Source organism: Tachypleus tridentatus, chromosome 13, assembly GCF_004210375.1.
Source record: "Tachypleus tridentatus isolate NWPU-2018 chromosome 13, ASM421037v1, whole genome shotgun sequence".
NCBI classification, from domain to species: domain Eukaryota; kingdom Metazoa; phylum Arthropoda; class Merostomata; order Xiphosura; family Limulidae; genus Tachypleus; species Tachypleus tridentatus.
In genome coordinates, this window is record NC_134837.1 from 227171141 (window position 1) to 227196336 (window position 25196).

The 25196-nt window shown below is 32.9% G+C and overlaps 1 protein-coding gene across 1 annotated transcript in view; it reads left to right on the forward strand.

The window, feature by feature from the left end:
* The first annotated feature begins 191 nt into the window (after positions 1-191).
* The window catches only part of LOC143236475 (uncharacterized), a 53134-nt gene continuing 28129 nt past the window's right edge, over positions 192-25196 (forward strand). Inside the window, exons 1-6 of the mRNA XM_076474760.1 lie at positions 192-318; positions 7087-7174; positions 10931-11107; positions 19581-19664; positions 21703-21808; positions 22244-22327. Coding sequence (XP_076330875.1) covers positions 7105-7174; positions 10931-11107; positions 19581-19664; positions 21703-21808; positions 22244-22327 — 521 coding nt within the window. The 5' untranslated portion in view covers positions 192-318; positions 7087-7104. The remainder of the gene's footprint in view (positions 319-7086; positions 7175-10930; positions 11108-19580; positions 19665-21702; positions 21809-22243; positions 22328-25196) is intronic.

A 25196-nucleotide genomic window follows, 5' to 3' on the forward strand; every position in this document is an offset into this window, starting at 1 on the left:
GTAAATGATTACGTCTTTTTATATAATTTAACCTGTTTATTTAAATCTGATAAGAAATACGAATTCATAAACAAAAAATTCCTTTCAATATTTTATTTTTTTTAAACGATAAAATACACCGTCAGATGACGCTGTACAGATTTCGTTCGTTTTTCTTACTATATGTTCTATCCTCGGTTGAGTCTGTTCACAGAAAGTCGATCTCCCCTGTAACACTTTTGTAAAGTAAAAGTTTAACTGTTTCTCATGAGATTTCAAGAAGGAAAGTTTCTTCTTCACAAAGGAAAAAAAGATTCATCTTAACTTTTGCTTACAGAGGTAAGGAAAAGAGACAACGAATGTTTTGAAAACTATTATTCTGTGATTAAGATTGCGGTAAATATAAAAATTAAAACCTAAAAGATAAATACCACAATGTTCTTGTTATTTAAAAGGTTATACCTGTTACTGTAGTATTGGACGTAACTTACATTAGTGGCAAACTAAAACTGTCCTTTACAACCTTGTTTATCCAAAGATTTTAATTATGTGGAGCAAATCGAAAAAAAAAAAAAGATTTATATGCACATACGTTATAAAGAGTAGTATTAACTAGTTGATGTTTTAAAAGCTTTCAACAGAAATCAAAACACATTCGTAAACACATTGGTAAACCAATCTGCAACCTATTCTTGAAGACACAAATCTATTAAACTTGTCTACAAAAATATCAACACAACATATCATTTGTAAGAGTATTCATAAGTCTTTTGTTAAACTTTTCCGAACTTTAAATATTTAAATAATGCAAATATAGACATAATAATGCTGTTTCTGATTTATCGATCTTTCAATTCATCTAGAATTAAGTCATGAAAGAATAAACTATCAAATTTAGAATATTACCAAACTTCGCCAACTTTAGGGAAAATGCCATTTAGTTATCAGAATTTCAAGTTGACTAGAAACAATTCAATATTCCGATTTTCATTACATCCTATATTACATTTCACATATGAAACATTGAAAGTGTGTGTTAGTGTGTTTTCTTACAGCAAAGCCACGTCGGGCTATCTCCTGAGCCCACCGAGGGGAATCGAACCCCGGATTTTGCGTTGTAAATCCGAAGACATACCGCTGTACTAGCGGTATATAAATATTCTACTCAAAAATATTATTTACAAAAAAAATACTCCTTAGTAATTTTCTCTTAAAAATAGCACAGTATGGCTCTAATAAATTATTTTATTTAGGGGTAAATTAGCTGAAATTAAAAATATTAGGCATCTGTCTGGTTCAGTTCACATGATGATCGAATATTCGACATCTCAGAATAATATCCTTTAGCTAGAATTCATAAAACGTAACTAGGCTTAAACATTTTATTTAAACAACTTAGGTTGGTGATAATTTAACTATGAGTAAAAGTCTCTAAGTTTGTTATTTTCAATATCATAATTATTTCATAATTACACTTCTATCGTAAAGTTACATTAAAAACAAAACGATACTAGCGTTTTAGACATATACACTTTCATTCCTTTATAATTCTAAAAGAAAGTCCCACCAATTAAGACAGTCGTATTACATCTTTTTTTAATGTTGCTTACCAAACTTTCTATCCTAGCTTTTTAAGGATCATTAACTCGTTGTTAACTTATCGGTCTTATTCCAAAATAAAGTGAATGGATTTTTGTTTTATAATTGTGTAATTCTTTGATAATTATGTTTTATTTAATTTTTATAAAATTTTTAATAGAATAAATAGGTAACAGTTTTATATTTTATTTAGCCTGTAACCCTGTTCAAAGTTTGTCTTTATATTTTTCTAATTTTTAACAAGGCTTCATTTACAGAAAAGTTATATTAATTTCAGTAGAAACGTTTATAATTATATAAATACAGAATTCCACTTTTACTTTACAACTCTGCTTGCAAAGTCTCTACGTACAGAAATTTGATTAAATTTTCTGAGTGTTTCTCGTTAGAGAATCAACAGCTAATTTTTATATTTTCATAATAATCTTTCCATCGATGTATATAGATGCAGAAATAATTATTTCAATCATAATTCACTAAATATTAACATAAAATGTGCATGTAATAGTTATATCATCTTTATTGAAGAAGTTTGTAAACAAACAGTAGGTATTCCAATGGGTACTAATTTCTCTTCAAACACTGATAACCTGTGTCTATTTTTCTGTGAATTCTCCTTTTTAATCAGATATTAAACCCTAATTTATATTTGTATACTTTTCGTTACGTAGACGATTTAATTTCACTCAGAAACCTGCATTTTGATCCAAATAGTACTAGCCCTCTGCTAGTACAGCAGTAAGTCTACGGATTTACAACACTAAATTCAGAGGTTCGATTTCCGTCGGTGGGCTCAGCAGATAACCTGATGTGACTTCGCTATAAAAACATGCACACACAGTAATAATATTGATATACACGCTCATTATTTCGAGGAAGAAACAAATTTAACAGAAGACAGTATACAAATGACTAGTTTTTAATGAGAGAATGGAATTTTCATATCCTTGGTTTACACATTCCAAACAGTGTTGTTCAGTCGATATTGTTAAAAGGGATTATTATACCCCAATGACAAATGTTTTTAATAGTTTTTGATAACAGTAATTCTTTCGTGTATAATATTAAGTTTTTCCTAATTAAAGTAAAAGATATTGGTTTCCAGAACTGGTTTACTTTTTTTTTTCAATTTTCATAATAAATATGAAACTATATAAAGGGTTAAGGTCTCGCTCACAGAGAATACATTATGGTAAAATGAAAGGGCATGAGTTACTTGGTTAAAGTAGCTAATTGTCACGTTTAGAACAAAACAGTACACCAGGGCAGAAATACCAGCTTCAGGTAACTAGGGTTGTCACATTTCACCCGGTGTATGCTTGAACGGTGAGAGTCTCTTGTTTTGCTGTTTCTTGTGTGTTTTATGTGTTCGTTTATTTAGGGCATAGACACATTGGACTATCTACTGTGTCACCGTGGAGAATCGAACACTGTATCTAGTGTAAAATTATGTTATTTAAAGCCACATGAAGAAATATGGGCCAAGAACTGAGGAAAATATTATTTATGGAGTCATACTTATAGAAAAATATGTACTTCATAATCGTAGGAAATATATCGTTGAGGGTAAGAAGGACACATGTTATCGAGGGTAACATAAGGTATCTTGCTGGAGTTTATAAGAAGACATATGTTTCATACTAAAGCAAATATAACTTGTTCAAGTTTAAAAGAAAAATTGTTATTCAAGACCATAAGAAGGGTACTGGTTAAAATCACAAAGGTATGTTGTTCAGAGTAACGGAAAGTATCTTGTTCAATATCACAGGAATATACGTTGTTCGGGTTGCAGAAGGTAACCTTGTTTAGGGTTGTAAGGGGCTACTTTGTCCAGGGTGACGAAAGTATGTCGTAAGGACACAGACAGGAAAGTATATCGTATATGGTTGCAAAAATATGTCGGAAAGGAGTGTTAAAAGTTAAAAGATTCGATTTCAAAGCAATGTGAATTTTTTTTTCAAAGACTGAAATAAGATCATCTTCTTATTACTCAATGCTATTTGAAGTTATATCATACGGGATTTCCCAGTTATGTTGTCCTGAGCAAATTAAGACTTATTCACACCATCAAATTATAATATTTGAGATAATAAGAATTACTTTTCAGTTGTACAGGTTCACAATGAGATATGATTTTCAGAGCGATAGAAAGAAACGTTGACATTATAATAACATCTTACAAGTCAAAAAATCATACTATGTTCAGAATCACAAAATGTTTGTTAAATATCACAGGAAGTCAATCACAATGTTACAGTATTAAACTGTCACTAGTATTAGACAAGTGTACTAAAACACGGTCTCAATTGATAAGTCTTCACTGAATAAAAAATCGATTATTTCACTTATTATACAAATTAATAAACCAAAAACCACTCAAAAATTATTTTATTACTAAATAATTTCTAAGACTTTGTTTTACCTGATATAATTTTACTTATTATTTTCAAAACTTTAAGAACCAAAATAATTATAACTAAAGGGTACAACAATTGTAAAATGTTCGTCTAGAGTTGCTTGACGTTTCTTGATTAGAGTAATCTCTGTTTTATTTATGTTAATACAATCAACTTATTTAGAACTTGACAAAGTAAACTTGAAATATAAGATTATATCAAAAAATTTAATTAGAAATCGCCGTTTCCATAAATTGGGGCGGCCCGACATGGCCAGGTAGGTTAAGGCGTTCGACTCTCCATCGCACCAAACATGCTCGCCCTTTCAGTCGTGGGGACGTTATAATGTGACGGTCAATCCCACTATTCGTTGGTAAAAGAGTAGCCCAAGAGTTGGCGGGGGGTGGTGATGACTGGCTGCCTTCCCTCTAGTCTTACACTGCTAAATTAGGGACGTGTAGCTTTGGGCGAAATTCAAAAACGAAAAGACCATAAACTGGGTATCTTAATAATATTTTACTTGCTTTACGAAAAGCAAGAAATATATACTGAATCAGTATGTGTTCGTTTAACTTGATGCCTTTTGAAGACAATGACTCGGTATTTTACAAAATGTTTAAAACAATTTTGTTCACCTGTAAATTAATGTTTGTGATAATTATTATATTAATTAATATTAATGAGTAGTTTTCCAGTACTACTCACTTTTAATCATATCTTTACATTATAATTTTCATGTTGATTGCTAGCGCTTATTAATTGTTTACTACTCACTTTTAATCATATCTTTACATTATAATTTTCAAGTTGATTGCTAGCGCTTATTAATTGTTTATTTAATTATAATTAGGAGAATATTTTGTTATTTCATTTCATTACTTACTAATTGTTGCCTTTTGACTTCAATGGATTAGTCACTAGTTTGACTAGGTCTTTATTCCTTATTATTAATGTGGCTACCTTCAAATAATAATCCATTACTTGCTAGTCGTATATTAATTGTTTATTTAATTATAATTAGGAGAATATTTTGTTATTTCATTTCATTACTTACTAATTGTTGCCTTTTGACTTCAATGGATTAGTCACTAGTTTGACTAGGTCTTTATTCCTTATTATTAATGTGGCTACCTTCAAATAATAATCCATCACTTGCTAGTCGTATATTTACTAAGTCATTTGCTTGTACTAATTACATATGCTGATAAGAAAGTTTTTTATATTTTTAGTATTGTGTCAGCTTTTTTCCTAATCGCATATTTCATAATATTTTTATACTTCTTACTTATTTTATGATCGTTATTAGTTACATATTAGACAACTGTCTTGTTATTTATCTTCTACACAATTATATATTAAGCTGTTATTTCAAGCAAGTTTACTGTAACACTTAACTGATTTCACGAAATTTCCGAGATTCTTTTTATTGTTTGTTTGTTTTTGAATTTCGAGTAAAGCTACTCGATGGCTATCTGTGCTAGTCGTCCCTAATTTAGCAATGTAAGACTAGAGGGAAGGCAGCTAGTCATCACCACCCACCACCAACTCTCGGACTGCTCTTTTACTAAAGAATAGTGGAATTGACCGTCACATTATAACGCCCCCTCGGCTGAAAGGGGATTCAAACCCGCGATCCTCAGATTACGAATCGAACGCTTTAACCCACCTAGCCATGATCATTTTAATCATTTCTTTCTACATTTATTTTGCATGATGTACGTTTTATTAAAGCTAAACTAACAACTGTGGTATTCTCAAGTAATGAAAAGATAATTTAAATGTTATGTTTTACTCGCTCTTTTATTTGTTTTCTTTATGTTTTAGTCGTCCTTGTCTTGCTATTTATGTTTATTTGACGGATTACTTTAAAAGCACTAAGTTTGTTACATTTGCCGGTAGTTGTTTTTAAGACTCGTAGGCAAATTAATATACACGGATTTATTTACGAGCTTTCTGCTCTCTTACCGGATCTTCCATACAATAATTCTAACGGTAAAAAATATTATACAACTTAGAATCACAATCTCATATGTTGTTCAAGGTAACAGGAAGATACATTGTTCAATATCACAGGCAGATCCATTGTTCAATATCACAGGAAGATACATTGTTCAATATCACAGGAAGATATCTTGTTCAATATCACAGGAAGATACATTGTTCAATATAACAAGAAGATACATTGTTCAATATAACAAGAAGATACATTGTTCAATATAACAAGAAGATACATTGTTCAATATCACAGGAAGATACATTGTTCAATATAACAAGAAGATACATTGTTCAATATAACAAGAAGATACATTGTTCAGGATGCAGAAAGTAATTTTGTGTAAAACTCTTAACTTATGTATTGATTCATGTTATTATCCAACGACTTCTGTTTATCATAATATTCAGTTTTCACCTGTACTACATAGGTCCTGTTGACCATTATCTCTATTTGTAAATATCTATTCGACAACATACCTTCTTTTGGCTATTCCACAAATAAAACAACCAAAAGTGTAGTAGGTAACGGTGTATTGTTGCTCAATGACGGCTCCGATAACAGGGTCTAAAGCTCGCAAGCAAAATTTATGTAATTTAATGAAAAGTCCGTGTATAATTCTACATAGTGTTTACCCTGCTTATTACAGAAAAGTTGTTGTATTTAACCTTCAGATTTTGCTAATATTTAAAAATCTCAGTCTTCAATGACATCAACTACACAAAACAACTGTTTCTTGCTCTCTCTTATTTTTTTATCATAAAGTAATGTTGTTTCTTCTCTGCACTATGTTATATTGCAAGCAAACTGAACCTTATCTTCATGGCTATAATGCTATTTTACGAGTACGGCCGACTCCAAGTATCTTATTAAATTCATTCTTGAACGAAACTACGGTTTCTTTGGTGTGTAATAGCGTTAAGAAAAATATCAACAGCCATTGATAGATAGATTGACAGAAGAAATAGGGCTCGTATAAAAATAGAATGATGAATCAAATAATGAGCACTTAGATGGAACTTCAATATTTTGTGTTGATTCACAGAACTTCAATATCGGCTTTATTTTGTGTTGATTCACAGAACTTCAATATCGACTTTATTTTGTGTTGATTCACAGAACTTCTCGAAGAAAAGCATGTGTTCTTGGTGGTTAATTACTGTAGTGTGCTGCGTTACTTGTACTGGTGTACATTCACACTTAACAGGTGAGTACTTTCTCTGTTAAAACATCTTTATTGACAACGTAAACGAACTACAGAGCAGAGTACAATTATATATGGTCAGCTAGATTCTATAAGCGCGATAGTTTGGACAGATTTACTGAAGTATACAACTCCTGGATTTCTTGTTTCGCTGGCTAATAAGATATTAATTCAAAACCTCGTTAGCTCAGTAAATATAATTTTCGTCTAGGGTTACAATTACGAACGCAGGTATAAAATAACTATATTAACATTAACTGATAAAAACTTAGAAACAGTAGTTAATATTTTTATGATTATTTTACTCTTCATTAAATATTACTATATTTTTTCTATGTCAGATATTGTCTAATGCAGCCCACATTTACTAAATATTTAAAGGCATCACTAAATGTATTATGTGCAGTGAAGTCATAAATAACCTGGCAAAGGGAGAAAGTACGTAATATATAATATATTCCGTGTTTATCTGTCAGATAAAAGTAATCACACAATTATAAGTTAGCTGTATGGGGATGGTAATACCCAGACCCAGAAGGTATATCATATTATACGGTTATGGTAATGTCCAGACCCAGAAGGTATATCATATTATACGGTTATTAACTAGTGATGAGGACAGTAGGTCACTTGTGCCATGAGGGAGTGAGATAGTCAGCATCTGTTTCTCCGAGGTAATTAATCCACTTCGTAGTATAAATTATTTGCCGTAATTAGCCACGAGCTTAACATGAGGTGTGATATTTTGTTAAATGTTGCCTTTATAGCTCAGGAACAAATCGCATAAATGTTGTTAGGGTGCAAAGCCATTGCCGTTTATGGGTTATGTCGCAGCAGAACTTTGCAGACGGCAAATTCTTACACACAGAAAACACGCTAATTCATTCAAACTTAATCACGAACAACCTGCCAAAATCCATAAAATTAATGTGGACATATTCTATGATGTAAAAGTTTCGTTATTCAGAGGTAATGAACTGCTGTATCATCTAGGCAGAAGAACTTCGCGAACTGCTGTATCATCTAGGCAGAAGAACTTCGCGAACTGCTGTATCATCTTGGCAGAAGAACTTCGCAAATTATATTTTTTTTTGTAGCACAGTGAAAAAAACATATTCATTCATTCATTTATACTTAATTACAGATAACGTCAAGAATTTCGATATAATTTTAAGCATATGATAAGCTAAGTTATAAAGGTGCGTATTTATTTTAATCGTTTATTGCAAAACTCACATGATGTTGGACTGTTGTATTTTGAAAATTAAACTGTTTCTACATGTTATTGATTCTTACAATGGTATCAACATTTCCAATGAAATGTTAAGTTTAAAATTTATATGTAGACCATTGGATGTAGGATGAACGTAAACTGTTCAAAAAAGTTAAAGAAACAAGTACGTTTCCTCATATAATTTATCTCATTGTTCTAAGTGTGATAATATTTTTTTGGGTAATTTGCCTCCTTACAGTTCCATCTGTATCCATCTTCTAATGTGTGATGAACGGTAATAAAATAGAAATATATTTTTTTAAATGACCAATATCACCAAAACTGATATCCCATATGAAATAATACTTTAAACATTATATATTTAAAAACTGTTGGTATGGTTAGAGAAAGCACTAGTAGAGGGGCGAACAACGTTTCGATCTTCTTCGGTCATCGCCAGGTTCACCACACTCTGACCATGACCGATAGGCCTGGCATGGCCAAGCGCGTAAGGCGTGCGACTCGTAATCCGAGGGTCGCGGGTTCGCGCCCGCGTCGCGCTGAACATGCTCGCCCTCCCAGCCGTGGGGGTGTATAATGTGACGGTCAATCCCACTATTCGTTGGTAAAAGAGTAGCCCAAGAGTTGGCGGTGGGTGGTGATGACTAGCTGCCTTCCCTCTAGTCTTACACTGCTAAATTAGGGACGGCTAGCACAGATAGCCCTCGAGTAGCTTTGTGCGAAATTCCAAAAACAAACAAACAAACAAACCATGACCGAAGAAGAACAAAACGTTGTTCGCTCCTCTACTAGTGCTTTCTCTAACCATACCAACAGTTTTTAAATATATAATTTTCTCTACAAGTGGGTTTACTCGTCATCACGGAATACTTTAAACAGTTTACATGCGTTCATTCAATAAATGTTTCAAACATTCAATATCTAGTGTGCCATACACGGGCTGTGACACACTCCTTACACCGAGTTGGCACACTTCGAATCAGTCTATCGATGTTATCTTATGGTATGGCGGCTCACTCGTCTACCGGGGCTGGTCGGAGATCCTGTACATTCTGAGGAGGGTGCTAGCATTCACTAACACGCCTCGACAACATATCCCAACAATGTTCAATCAGATTTAAGTCTCTCAAAAGTCTCTATTCCTACGTCGTCAAGGAAGTCCATACACAGTCTGGCGACGTGGACTCGAGCGTTAACCTGCATGAGAATGAACCCATTGGCGAGAGCACCTGCAAAAGGTCTCACAATGGGTTCCAAAATTTCATCTCTATATCATCGAGCTTTCTGAGCACCCCTGTCAAATGTAAGTAAGTCCGTGAGGTCACCCAAGCATATGCCTGCCCAGACCGTTACAGAACCTCCTCCATCAGTGTCGTCTTGCACAATGTTACAAACGAAAAATCGCTCTTCTCGATGTCTCCACACTCTCGCATGCCCATCCTCACGAAACACAGCGAAACTGCCATCGTCTGTCCACAGCACGATGGCCCATTGACGAAGTTCCCAGTCCAGGTGCTGACGAGCAAACTCCAATCTGGCTACACGGTGTCGCGCTGTCAGAATGCCGCCTCTTGCAGGCCGTCTAGCCCTAAGGCGTCCTTTGTGCTGACGATTGCGAACTGTTTGAGTCGACACACAGGTTCCAGTGGAATGCTGAAGGTCATTTCGCAGTGACCAAGCCGTAGCTAGCCTGTCCCGCAGAGCGGCAGTCACAATGTAGCAGTCCTCTTTGGTTGTTGTGCAGCAATAACGGTCTTGGCTTGGTCTCCTGCCATAAGATTTCGTCCCCTAGTACTGTTGTCAAAGTCGATTGCTGACACACCGACGCACTGCGCCACTCTCCTTTGGATCTGGCCAACCTCCGGCATCTGGACCACTCTGGCCACCTTGTTCTCTGTCATATGACGCCTGACTGCTTGAGTAGACAAGTTGAAGGTACACACTGACAAAACAAGCCGCAAAAGATCCATGTTGATGAAGGTTTTGAGAATTAATGAGGAAATCATAGTTTCACGTAACAGCATAATATAGGGTACCTTGAGTTGTATTCTCTTTGAGTGAGGTGAGTTGCTTCAAACTTCACTCGCAAGCTTAAAAATGCACTTGTAGAGGAACAGATATGTTTTTCATAAATAAATTTAATTATGACAAAAAGATACTAAAATATGTACTTGTTTCTTTAATTTTGTTGAGCAGTATATTATGTGATAGCGCAAAGTAATCAGAATTTATAAAAACTAAAAGCAGGAAAAAGGTAAAATAAAACAATTTTTGGCTGATAATTTCAGAAAACAGTTCATTTGTTGTCGTCATAACTGTTCATTTATTACTTGTTGCTAGATAGAACTATCTAAGAACGTCCGATATACAAGTTCTTCAATTCCCCATAAAAGTGTTTAAACTGTATACAGTTTAGAGTTTATTAAAATCTATATACATACTAAAATTACTATTTCTTACGCTCGTGTGGCAAGAATGTTATTATACAATACTGTTGGCTTTAATCGCTAAACCTGTTACCTTAGGTAATGGTTCAAGTTATGAAGTTTCAACGAATTTTGGGATAACAAGTGACTTAGAATCCGCAACTATATGTGATCGACAATTGTTTCCTTGCAATGTTAGTCACGTGTGTGTGGAACAGCGAATGAACTGTGATGGAAAGCCTGATTGCCCTGATGGATCAGACGAGTGGAATTGCAGTAAGATTGTTATCTCATTATATATTTAAATTTAAGTTTAGGTCTAAAAACTGGTCGTCATTTCACACTTGTTTATAACACACTGAAGTAGAATATGAATTATTTGGCTAAATATAATGTTTCTCTTTACTGTTAAACCATTCTTAATTTTTTAAGCAATTAATTCAATCTTATTAATTTCGTTAGGCATTAGATTGATCAGACAAGTAAAGTTGCAATAAGATTGTGTTGCCATTAGATCTAAAACTGTCCATCATTTTAACTTGGTTTATGATACATTCTTGATACATTTCGAATATATAGCTAAATATAATGTGTTATTTTGGTGTGTGTTTTTTCTATTTTTTATTTTATTGTTTATTTTTCATTACGCACGAAATGTTAATAAAAGGTATGTTTTACATTTCCACAATTACTGTACACATATACGTATGAATAGTCGTCCGTAATTTAGCAGAGGTTGACTAGTTGCGTCCCCACTAGTCTATCTATTGGGCTTCTGGGCTACACTTTTACCAACGGATAGTGGGATTGGCTGTGACTTTTTAATGCTCTAAGGCTGAAAGGGTAAGCATGTTTGGTGTTACAGGGATTAGAACCCGGTACCCTTCTATTTTGAGTCAAGCGACTTAACTACCAGACCGTGCTTGTAAAGAGTTTACATCATGGCGTAATCGTAGTGAGCTTCTGTAAATGAAACCTGACCACTTGAAAGAGATACATTAAACATGGATTCAAGTATTACCATAGGAAGGTATTAAACTAAAGGTAAAAAACGGATAGGACAAGACAGAAGACAAAGGTTTGACTGATTTGGACAAAGAAAGCGAAAGCAGATGAAATGTCTTTCTTCTTTAACTTTATAACGTCATATTCAGTCAAAGATGCAATATTGATTCAGGAAACCATTTCAACGTTGACTGGAGCTCGAAGAGTGTATTCAAAAGATAATGTTATTTCTCTAAGGAGAACTTCGAGTGAGAAAAGGATAACACTTCATTAACAATCTAAACAGTAATACCACGATTATGTGCGACAAATACATAGTTTGTTATTCTTTATCCGTATAACATGAAACAAAATCAATTTTTGCCTTAAACATTCCATAGGCCTTATGTTTTTTAGATTTGGCTTTCTTGTTTGAATACCTTTTGTATCATTAGAATATTCTACATTACTATAGATATCTAGGTTACATATATATCAATACCTGACGGTCTTCATCAAATTATTATTTTTTATTATAATAGTTTGTTTCCTTTTTCGTTAGCTACATTCTTGTGAACATAGCCAGGTGGCTAAGGCACTACCCTCGCAGTATGAAGTCGAGGGTTCGAATTCCCGTCCCACTAAACATGCTCGCCCTTTCAGCCGTGAGGATTTTGTAATTTGACGGTCAGTTCTACTATTCGTTGGTAAAAGAGTATCCAAGATCGAATCTGGTATATGCCAAACCTAGGGTAGGCATATACCAGATTCGATTTTAATACTCGTATGGATCTCTACCAAACTATCATATAAATACACGTGCTTCTTCCGTTTTGTATATACTAGTAAACAAATCACTGGATAAACGGACGGAAAAGTTCTGTGAAGGAATTAAAGTGATAAGGTTCGTCACTTTTCTGTACACTTGTTTAGGAAAGTTACTTACTTAAGTGAAAATTCATTGAAAAAGTTGAATTTTTAATCACCCCATAAACACGTATACAGCGCCTCAGTTGGCAGTACAAGAAGTTTCAATTTTACTTAATCAGTATGTAAAATAATCACTATTAATATTCAAATATTTTAAAGGTAGTTTAAAACGAGTCATAAAAATGATATTATATTATCATATAATAATACCAGAAGTTATAGTTCTTGGTGCACAAAACACGTAAAGAAGCAAGACAGTAAAACAATATCTTGAACATAAATAAGCCGATCCCACAGATAGATAGCCTAAAATAAGATCAAGTGTCGAATGTCATTCAAGAAGTTTTATATAAAAAAGATCTAGATCTAAATAAATTAAAAAAGCAGAACTTTATGTAACTTTATATTTTCAAAGAAAGTTTTAAAAAGCCCTTCAATAGATAACGTAATATTAAATATAAAGTATCAGTTATTAGTATTTTCCATCAAAAACAACGTAAGTGGACAACAGAACGCTTGCTTGCGTTCTGATATACAACTTTATAAAATAAATGTTTATATGATAAGATGTGTGAGATTTACTTTTTCTTGATTTATTTACTTAAAGACTACAGAATAACGTTGGTTAAAATTAAACATTTTTAAAATAGTAATAAGCTTGTTCTGTTAAGTTATTGGTCATATCAGAAGTGAATATTTTTCTTCACACACTCTGATGTACGTTTTGTGTAGTAGGTAATGAATTATTGTTACAAATGTAATAAACTTTATTTATCGGCAGCAGTATGAAACGACAGTGTGAAAAACTAACACAAACCTTTATTCGTCGTTAAACCGTTCAAGGTATAAATATTTGTAGTCTGCCCACAAGTTACTTTATGAAAATGATTTATTTCGTTTAATATAATATAAAACTTCTGCTTATTTTTTCTTTTATTTAGCTCTTTCCACACACAAAAAACAATAGATTTAATTATTATTTACAGCATTGAGTTTACAGTAATTTGTGTAATTAGATATATTGATGTAAAATAGTTCATTTTGAAAGTCGTCACTATAAACAATGAAAATATTAGAAACTTACGTTTCTTGGGGAAACTAACAATTTAATTATTTACAAATGATTGTATTGTACTTGTTAAACTTTCGACGTCAAAGCATGCTTTCTAAGGGAACTCGTTTGTTATGAGTATACAACTGTACTCAAAAAGTAGGTTAGTAGTGTCAAAATGTGTCGTGAGTTACAATTATTTTGAGAGAGAATGAATTATGATCTTCTGGGAGGACTAAAATTCAATATGAATGAAATAGTCACACATGAGATCTTTCAAAGGTATTTGAAACTTCATCAGAGTGCATAGTCTGAAAAAAACGTTTACGGCAGTCATAAATGTGTAAGAATAACAAATGTTTTCATACCGCAGCAAAATAATGTCACAACTAATTTTTTCTAATAAATTCATGTTAACTTTACTATATCCACTGTATTCACTGTATCCACTGTATCTACTGTATCCACTGTATCTACTGTATCCACTGTATCTACTGCATTCACTGTATCCACTGTATCTACTGTATTCACTGTATCCACTGTATCTACTGTATTCACTGTATCCACTGTATCTACTGTATCCACTGTATCTACTGTATTCACTATATCCACTGTATCTACTGTATTCACTGTATCTACTGTATTCACTATATCCACTGTATCTACTGTATTCACTATATCCACTGTATCCACTGTATTTACTGTATTCACTATATCCACTGTATCTACTGTATCCACTGTATCTACTGTAACCACTGTATCTACTGTATTCACTATATCCACTGTATCTACTGTATTCACTGTATCTACTGTATTCACTATATCCACTGTATCTACTGTATTCACTGTATCCACTGTATCTACTGTATCCACTGTATCTACTGTATTCACTATATCCACTGTATCCAATGTATCTACTGTATCCACTGCATCTACTGTATTCACTATATCCACTGTATCTACTGTATCCACTGTATCTTCTGTATTCACTATATCCACTGTATCCACTATATCCACTGTATCTACTGTATCCACTGTATCCACTGTATCCACTGTATCTACTGTATCCACTGTATCTACTGTATTCACTGTATCCACTGTATCCAATATGAATGGGTTCCATTGTTGAGGTAGAAAGTCTACTCTCCATTAATGTTGGTTTTTGGAAGAGTTTGGTATGTATAACTTAAGCATAACTTAGGTTTCAACCAATTAATTATCTAAACCTCATATTTGGTCAAAAACTTGTTAAGTGAAGTGAAACATTTCTCAAATTTCTGTTGTGGTTGTTGATTATGAGCTGAGAATCAACCACATGAAAAATTCAACCATAACTTTGTCTTACCATACTGACGGTAATGAGGTTTTATAACATGAACTATTTTTTACTCTATACTAAGTGTACGATTTACGTCTCAAGAGAGTTTCATAACCCAAGCATTTTTCTACAGCTTAGATCCGAGATTTACGTCTTAAATATTTGCACGACTTAATAGCCATAAGTACCGTAAGATCTCTACATTGATTCACTATATCCACTGTATCCACTGTATTTACTGTATTCACTATATCCACTGTATCTACTGTATCCACTGTATCTACTGTAACCACTGTATCTACTGTATTCACTATATCCACTGTATCTACTGTATTCACTGTATCTACTGTATTCACTATATCCACTGTATCTACTGTATTCACTGTATCCACTGTATCTACTGTATCCACTGTATCTACTGTATTCACTATATCCACTGTATCCAATGTATCTACTGTATCCACTGCATCTACTGTATTCACTATATCCACTGTATCTACTGTATCCACTGTATCTTCTGTATTCACTATATCTACTGTATCCACTATATCCACTGTATCTACTGTATCCACTGTATCTACTGTATCCACTGTATTCACTGTATCCACTGTATCCAATATGAATGGGTTCCATTGTTGAGGTAGAAAGTCTACTCTCCATTAATGTTGGTTTTTGGAAGAGTTTGGTATGTATAACTTAAGCATAACTTAGGTTTCAACCAATTAATTATCTAAGCCTCATATTTGGTCAAAAACTTGTTAAGTGAAGTGAAACATTTCTCAAATTTCTGTTGTGGTTGTTGATTATGAGCTGAGAATCAACCACATGAAAAATTCAACCATAACTTTGTCTTACCATACTGACGGTAATGAGGTTTTATAACATGAACTATTTTTTACTCTATACTAAGTGTACGATTTACGTCTCAAGAGAGTTTCATAACCCAAGCATTTTTCTACAGCTTAGATCCGAGATTTACGTCTTAAATATTTGCACGACTTAATAGCCATAAGTACCGTAAGATCTCTACATTGTTCAAAACAATAATATCAGAATCGGGAAAAGTTGCATCCATTGCCTATATATTAAACTTACTAATCATTTTTAGTTTTCTGGTTACTCTAAATGAGTCAACTTAAAAGATTATACTACAGTATTTTAGTTTTTATACGGTAGCCAAACCCTTGATTATATCAAAGCAAATAAAATACACCAAACATCTATATCACCCTACGTAAAACCATGTCACATGTTTTCCAATAATAGAATGGTACTACGAGACTCATTGCATCTCTCTGTTCTAATAATATAATCAAACATTTTTCACATTTTTCAAAAAAATGACCAACAAGTTCATTCCACATTTTAATTGTGAGGAGATTAGATAAATAACCACATTTACAGCTGGTTGAATTAATTTTATAAATAACCACACTTACAGCTGGTTGAATTAATTATATAAATGACCACACTTACAGCTGGTTGAATTAATTCATCAACAATAAACTAATTTGGCAATTATTCTTTGGACTTTTGTTTCAAGGTATGGCATTCAAGATATAACTTCAAATATATATGTGTGTGTGTGTGTGTGTGTAAGCTAAGTTTGAAAAACATATATTTCAAAAGGATGGAGAACGTGAATGTTACACAACTTATCCAAACTTTAAATGAATTTTGTTTTAATTTGTTTAAGAAAAATGAACAAAAACAAAACAAAATGATGTATAGAAAATAATTCGCAGCCACAGCGCAAACATCCAATACTGGCACACAAATCATTATGTAATGTGCCCTGGTTTTAGAGGTATTGACGGAAGTAAGATCATATTACGTTGGAGATACACCGACTATCTAGTTTAACCTCAGCTTCGGCGCCCTCACATGATCAATGGAAAACCTACATCCTTATTACCTTTTGCTGTCTCCAACATGTGTAGATGGTGATTGCTCATAAAAATAATAATACGAAAGAAAGAATATAATACAAGACATCGTTGAAGAGACAGCAAGATCGTTAACAATATAATGCTTTGATATAAATTCCAATATTTTAAGATTTTACTATATTAAGCCCAACCAAAATTGTAAGGCTTCCACCATTTCTATGCTGCTATCTCCATCTTCAATGCTTCTAAAGAGGTCCACACAGTATGAGATCTTATATAGGGAAGGTGATATAACTACATTAATCTTTCTGTATAAGATATAAATATCCAATAAATAATTCCAATAACTTATTTAATAATAATTTTAGAAATTAATTTTGTGCACAAGTTTGTTTAAATCATCGTTTCCAAATATGGAAAGGTGGTTATGGCGCTCGACTCCCAATCTATAGACCTTGGTTTCGACACTCCGTCCAACCAAACATGCTCGCCATTTCAGCCATGGACGCATTATAATGTTAAGTTCAATTTCACTATTCATTGGTAAAAATGTAACCCAAGAGACGATGGTGAGTGGTGATAACTAGCTGTCTTCCCTTCAGCCTTTCACTGCTAATTAGGGATGGTTAAAGCAAAAGCCCTCGTGTAGCTTTGCATGAAATTCCAAACACACTAACTATTTTCAAATTTGTATAAATACTTTTTATATTTATTATAAAATAGTTTGAAACAATTAATTATTTTTTCTCATCAATCCCATTGAAAATTAGTTTGTGTAATATTACATTAATAATAGACATTCAGATGTGCACATTACTTCAAATTGTACATTATCTAAGAAGCCATGAATGTATAGTGTTTTGTATGAAATTTGTTTGTACGTGTTTCGTATTATAATTTATGTCCCCCGTTGGTACAGCGGTAACTCTAAAGGATTTACAACGCTAAAATCAGGGGTTCGAGTTCCTTCGGTGGACTCAAGAGATAGCCCATGTGGCTTTGCTATAAGAAAAAACACACACACATATTATAATTTATCTCGGACGAGCCTCTTACGATTTCAAATAGTCCGAAACTGCGTTAAATTTTAATTTGAACTTAGAAGTCAATTAAAGTTTGATATGTCTCAGATTCATGATATTTGTATCAGATTCATTATATTTGTATCAGATTCATGATATTTGCCAAAAACATTGATGAGCACAGTTTTCTTTCATCAAACAAATATGTTTTAATATAAAAACAATAATACAATTTATACTAACACTTATTACAAAAACTAATTTATATACAAATGACGGCTCACTGTGAGCGAATTAATTTCGATTTGTTATTGGTACATCTCCCTTAATGGGAAGCTATCTAGTTCTTCACAGCTGAAGTTATACAGTGTTATCGTAGAAATACTAGTTACGTTTTATAAGCTTGAGACGAGAGTTTCTAGAAAGTTCAACTAAGGCAACAATAGTGATGATATCCTACTGTTTGGTAAAACATATATTATTGATTCTCACAATAGAGAATCTTCTACAAATTTATTGAATAGGCGAAATTTTCGCAATAGAGATTTAACAGTTTAAGTTACATGTATTTCTAAATATGTAAATTTAACTACGACAAACAACGATATTAAAAATCAATATACAATAATAAAGTCATTATATATGTTAGTGTTTGGAGACGATTGTTTAGTTTGTTTTTTTAAGTTGGCACAAAGCTACACAACTTCTATCTGTGCTAGCCGTCCTCAATTTGTCAGTGTAATATTAGAGGAAAGGCAAATAGTCTTCGCCGCCAACTATTTGGCTACTCTTTTACCAACAAATAGTGGGATTGTCCGTAACATTATAACACTTCCATGGCCAAAAGGGGAACATGTTTGATTAGATGGGGATTCGAACTCAGATTGCGAGTTGGTTGCCCTAACCACCTGGCTATGCGTGTGTGCATGTGTCTGTGTGTATTTCTTATAGAAAAGCCGGCCCGGCATGGCCAAGTGTGTTAAGACTTTCGATTCGTAATCTGAGGGTCGCGGGTTCGAAACCCTGTCACACCAAACATGCTCGCCCTTTCAGCCGTGGGGGCGTTATAATGTGATGGTCAATCTCACTATTCGTTGGTAAAAGAGTAGCCCAAGAGTTGGCGGTGGGTGGTAATGACTAGCTGCCTTCCCTCTAGTCTTACACTACTAAATTAAGGACGGCTAGCACAGATAGCCCTCGAGTAGCTTTGTGTGAAATTGCAAAACAAACAAACAAACAAATTTTAGCTCGTCATATCTTAACCAATTTGAGATCAAATTACAGTTTTTGGCTCAGAAGGTCAAACGTTTTATATGTGGCCACGCCCAAGATGTATAGATTAATTTCCTACAGTTAATTTTAAAGAATTTCGATTTGAGGTTAGGCTGGTAGAAATCCTAAAAAAATATCAAAATTGAAAATTTTGTTAATACTTTTAAATTTTTTACTCGTTCCTATAGTTCCTTTTTTACACTTCTTGTTAATAAATTTCAACGTTTAGTAACAATGACTCTCTGTTAAAGGGTTGCCTTTTGTAGAATTTTTATTTCTTCAGAAGACCATGCGAGAAGCCAACTTTGGAATGAAATGTTCGTTAAAAGGCCTGATGCAGATCGAGAAAATAAAATAACCAAATGTGGTGAGTTTTAAGAAAACAAAATGTGATCGTAGTTAGCATGTCAAATAATTTCTAGTTATGTAAAGGTAATAAAGAATGTGTGCCATATATATATAAATTTGTTGAAATATCTCGAAAAATAATAGTATTTGGAATATATAGAAAAGATAATACTGTATTGTTTCAATAAAGAAAGTTAATACTTCGTGATACGTCATAGGATATTTCTCATTATCTCTTTGAACTACAGAAATATAATAATATGTTGTTTGACCAAAGAAAGTTACAGAGTTAAGTGTCCAATATATTACTGTGTATGTTTTACGAGAGATATCATTATAAAATGAGTATAGAGAATACATAGTATATCTAAGGAGAATTAATAATATATGTATACACACACACACTGGCTAAAAATATAATTATTTGTGACGTGTGTACGGAATATATGGTGGGTATAAAAAAGGGATAAACACATGAAGTGTTTGAAAGGATGGTTAACACTTCGTGAAAAATATGAAGTGTGCTTAAATGAAAATACTCAAGTACTCAAAGCATGATAAAAATTAGCAAAGCATTTTCGTCATATTAAATTACTTTCTTTCAGAATATCTACTTAAGTAAGAACAGGAATATCGTGTGTCCATCATTTCATAACTTCTTTTTTTAAATAGATGATGTTTGGTCTTTTAAATTTCTTGAATGTACCACCTAAAGAAACAGCATAAAAACCTTCATGATTTCGAAAATTTGGAATACTTAATTTTGATTTCTGGATCTTGGTTCGGACGATGTTCACCAACTCTTACTTTAACCTAATGTAATAGTTTCTCTCTCCCTCTCTTTCCGGGTTAGGCACGGCCATGTGGTTACGGCGATCGACTCGCAATCTACAGGTTGCAAGTTTGAATTCCTGTCACATCAAACATGTTGGCTCTGTCGACCATGGGGGCGTTATATTGTGACGGTCGATCCAACTATTCCTTGGTAAAAGAGAAGATCAAGAGTTGGCGGTGAGTGGTGATGACTAGCTGCCTTCCCTCTAGTCTTACACTGCTAAATTAGGGAAGGCAAGCGCATATAGTCCTTGGGTAGTCTTGCGCGAAATTCAAAAACAAACCAGCTCTCTCTTTTTTTAGTTTTATTTATTTTTAATGTATACAATAACATTTTAGTCTGGAAGTCTTTATATGAAATGTGAATCTTCAAAAATGTTTAAAAACTGAAAATTTTGTTTTCAAAAAGTGTTTAAGTATAAATTTGTTTTTTTTTTAATTTCGCGCAAAGCTAGACGAGGACTATCTACGCTAGCCGTCTCTAATTTAGCAGTGTAAGACTAGAATTTGTTTGTTTTGGAATTTCGCACAAAGCAACTCTAGGGCTATCTGTGCTAGCCGTCCCTAATTTAGCAGTGTATGACTAGAAGGAAGAAAGCTAGTCATCACCACCCACCGCCAACTTTTGGGCTACTCTCTTACCAATGGAGAGTGGGATTGATCGTTACATAATAACGCCGCCACTGCTGAAAGGACGAGCATGTTTGGTGTGACGAGGATTCGAACCCGCGGTCCTGGGATTATTAGTCAAAGTTAGGAATAAAAGACGAAGTTTGTGTGCAGAGACAAATCTATTGTTGTGAAACTTATAAAAATACGCTACCCCCTAGTACAGCGGTAAGTCTACGGATTTACAACCCTAACATCATGGGTTCGATTCCCCTCACAGGGCTAAGCAGATAGCCCGCTGTGGCTTTTCTGTAAGAAAACACATATAATAAATAGAAAGTGTTGTATATTTTAAATAATGTATGTTCATTAACAATATTTTGTAATAACGTAGTATTAATTAATTGTAGTTAACGTTTCATAAAAAAGTCCATTTACACGTGTTTTTAAAGCCAATTTATTTTAAAACACTCTTGTATATATATATTAAACTTTGTTCAAATTAACACCCGTAAGATTTCAAAACAGATAACATTATTAGTAACTCGGTTTGTTAAGTTACTATAATAATAAGTATTATGGAAAATAAACGTTCTTTCTTTGATCATCAATAGAACTAGTGAAGATACCAAGTGAGTGCCGCTGTTCCGGTAAACATGTTTACTGTGAATATCGAGGCATTCGTGTTGTACCGACACTTTCTCACCAAGTAACAGTATTGTAAGTTAAAACAATTATGCGGTTGTTTTCTCCGTATTTCCGTTTTTCTTTTATGTGTTTGATATCATAGAAACGTAACTATGTTGCTACAGGTCGGTCAGTAGGCGCTCTCATTATTATAACAACTCACAACACTTGAATTTTCAATCTACGTCAACATATATTACATTGTTACCAAGTTTTATGTAGATAGTTCATAACTGTGTGAATTTTAATATATTTAGGTTATGTAAGAGTGGTCTGTTTATAACTTGTTAACCAGTTAAAGAATTGTTTATAGTATAAGAATGTCAATAATTAAATTTTATTAATGTTAAAATTTGATCACGTTTCTCAAGTTAAGCTCAATTTTTATTTGGAGATTTACATATATTATGTGTTAAATATTTGAATTTTCAAAACTCAACATTAAACAAAATCTTGAAACGTAATAAATAACACTTTCAGAGATCTTTCTGGAAACCACCTTCCCTCGCTCGAGGCATCAGACTTTTCTGAACTACCGAATCTTGTATCTCTGTAAGTAAATCAGCACGCTAGTCTCTGCTTCTGTTTTTGTTTCTAACTTCAAAAACCTGCAATAGTTTTATTATATTAATTGTTCTTACAGGTACTACAGTAATTTCTGTACTCTGAAACCTAAAATATCAATTTTTTTTCCATCACGTAAAAATGTTAACAAAACGTCATATGTACTTTTCGATAAGCGAATAATTGTTATTGAAATCACATTCTGTTGTGCTTAGAAATGCTGACACCTGGATATAGGTTTCTGTAGATTAATCGCGACGTGAAAGTTTTATTGATCGTTCTAGAAGCCTCGAGAAACACACCGATAGTATATAAACGGTTAAGAAGTCGTATGACGTATTAGTTTTGGATAGTGTTTGTTTGTATGTGCATGTTGATATCATTGTTTTTCAATATTATTTTATTCGTCACTATGGCAACACAAAGTTGTGTCAGTGATCCAAACATTTTCTGTTATATTTGTAGAAAATGTGTTGTAAATTTGACCTAAGTAACAGTTCTGTTTCCCCTTACTTGTAAAAATTCCTTACATAATAAAAAAAAAATATTATTTTCGAAATTTGAGTAGCTAAAATACGGAAAATCAATTATTAAAACCAAAACAACTTTTATGAAGTTTAAATTCGCAGGCTTGTGTTATCTACTAAATATTAACTGTATTTCCATTTATTGATTATGCATTAACTGCTCCTTACACAAATTGTCAAATAACGAATATGTAATACTTAAACTCTACCGGTAAATTATGAATGACTACGATGATTTTGTTAATATTTTCTAATGACAAGTTTGTTGAGGGAAGAATTATAGTTTGGTTTGTATTGCATTTCGTGCAAATCTAAACAAGGACTATCTCCGCTACCCGTCCCTAATTTAGCAGTGTAAGACTAGAGGAAAGGCAACTAATCATCACCACCCACCACCAACTCTTAGGCTACTCTTTTACCAACGTATAATGGGATTGACCATAACATTATACAGGCTTCACGGCTGAAAGGGCGAGCATGTTTGCTGTGACAGGGTTTTGAACCCGTGACCCTTGGATTACGAGTCGAGTGTCTTAACCACTTGTCCGTGCCGGGCCCCAGGAAGAGTTATGACAAATCTTTGCGGACATAGCTTTTATTAAAAGCCGATTGAGCTTAAATAAAACCTACACAAATATTACTTTACATCTTGAACTATTTAATAAAATTTCTTTGATGAGAGCCTTTTTTATCTAATGTATGAGTTAAATTATTTTCTAGTTACTGAACATAACTAATTTTAAATTTATTCAATCTGCATCACTATGTTTAATGTATGTTCTTTTAATATTTTATTAATATTTCATTTGATTTTACACTAATCATTTTCCGTTATTTTGCTTTTACTTAGGTTGACTTTTAGCACCACAGTAAAAAAAAAAATATTATATTGTTTTAGGATTAATGAACTTTCTTCACTTTATACAATATTAATTTAGAATATGTTAAAGCAAGCAGATTATTTAGAACGCAGCAATGCTACTTAAATAAATGGAAGTAATTTCTTTATCTTATAATATCGAACAGATTTATACTCACAATACATAATAGAAAATATGAAGTTCGTATGGCGTAAAGTCTTTAGCTTTAAAGTAATTTTATTCATTTATTAAGAAAAAGCTATTTAGGTATTATAAAAACAGGATAAAGAGTTATGACATTATTTTCAAGTAAACTTGTTGACATATTTGTATACACCTCGTGTTATTAAACTACTTGCTGTATACAATCTTCTTACTCTAAAAAACTAGACTAAAGTCAAATACTATTCACCTTTAAGGTCATACAAATAAGCCTAGAGTACACGTAGTGTGGAGGTACTAAAATGTATCATACAACTGTACGGCCTTACTTCCAGGGATACATTACTTTTTATCTCCATTTTGTGTCTTATATAATCTGTTTGCTCTACTTGAACGGTGCTAAGTACTTAAAACTATACATATTTTACTATACCGATATAAATCTACTAAAAATCTTTAGCTGAATAGTAGATGTAGAGCTTGTACTGAAACAGCTTCTTGTTAGTTTAGTGGTAAGCAATAGGTGCTAATTTAACAAACTTCTCTCTAAGTTACGTGCTGATGGCTGTGATTCGATCCATAATAAATTACAAGCCAGAGAAGCTTTTAATCAGTGTTTTATTACGTTACTAAGAATTTATGTTTTCACCAAGGATTCCACACTTTCATGAAGGGAGGGACAAGTAACATCAACAACGGATCGAACATGTTTAGTAACAATTCAGTTCGGATCACATTGAATCTTCCTAAAGAACGACATTGGTAGATCTTTTACACTTGTAATTACCTATGTCAGCATAAAAATTGAATGGGAACGAAAAAAATGCTTTCAGGAGGTTAATCCGGAATTAACATAAGAGAAAATGACGTCAATACTATAGTCCTGAAAAACTAGCATGTATAAAACGACAGCTATCGCGTGCAATTATTACTTTCAGTTCTGTATATTGAGAAATGTCTTAAATTTCGTTTCTGTTCTCTATATCCACATTACCATTAACGCATGTTTCTTTAGAATCTAGTAATAACACCTCATTCAAACACGAACAATGTATTGTACAACATTCTCTGTCCTGCTCAGGTATACAAATAAACTTTATTACAAACAAGACCCTTTGTTTTGGAACTAGACTTAAAATACTTTACAATAATTCCAAATATAGTTAAGGGTCTTTTCGTTTACACAGAGATATAAGCTTCAGTCTTACTATAAACAGCGCTTGACTTGAGAACAAAGTTTGAAATTAACATAAAAGTGATTTAAATTAACAGCATTGTAAACGTTATTGTTCTTTATTTTCTAGTTAT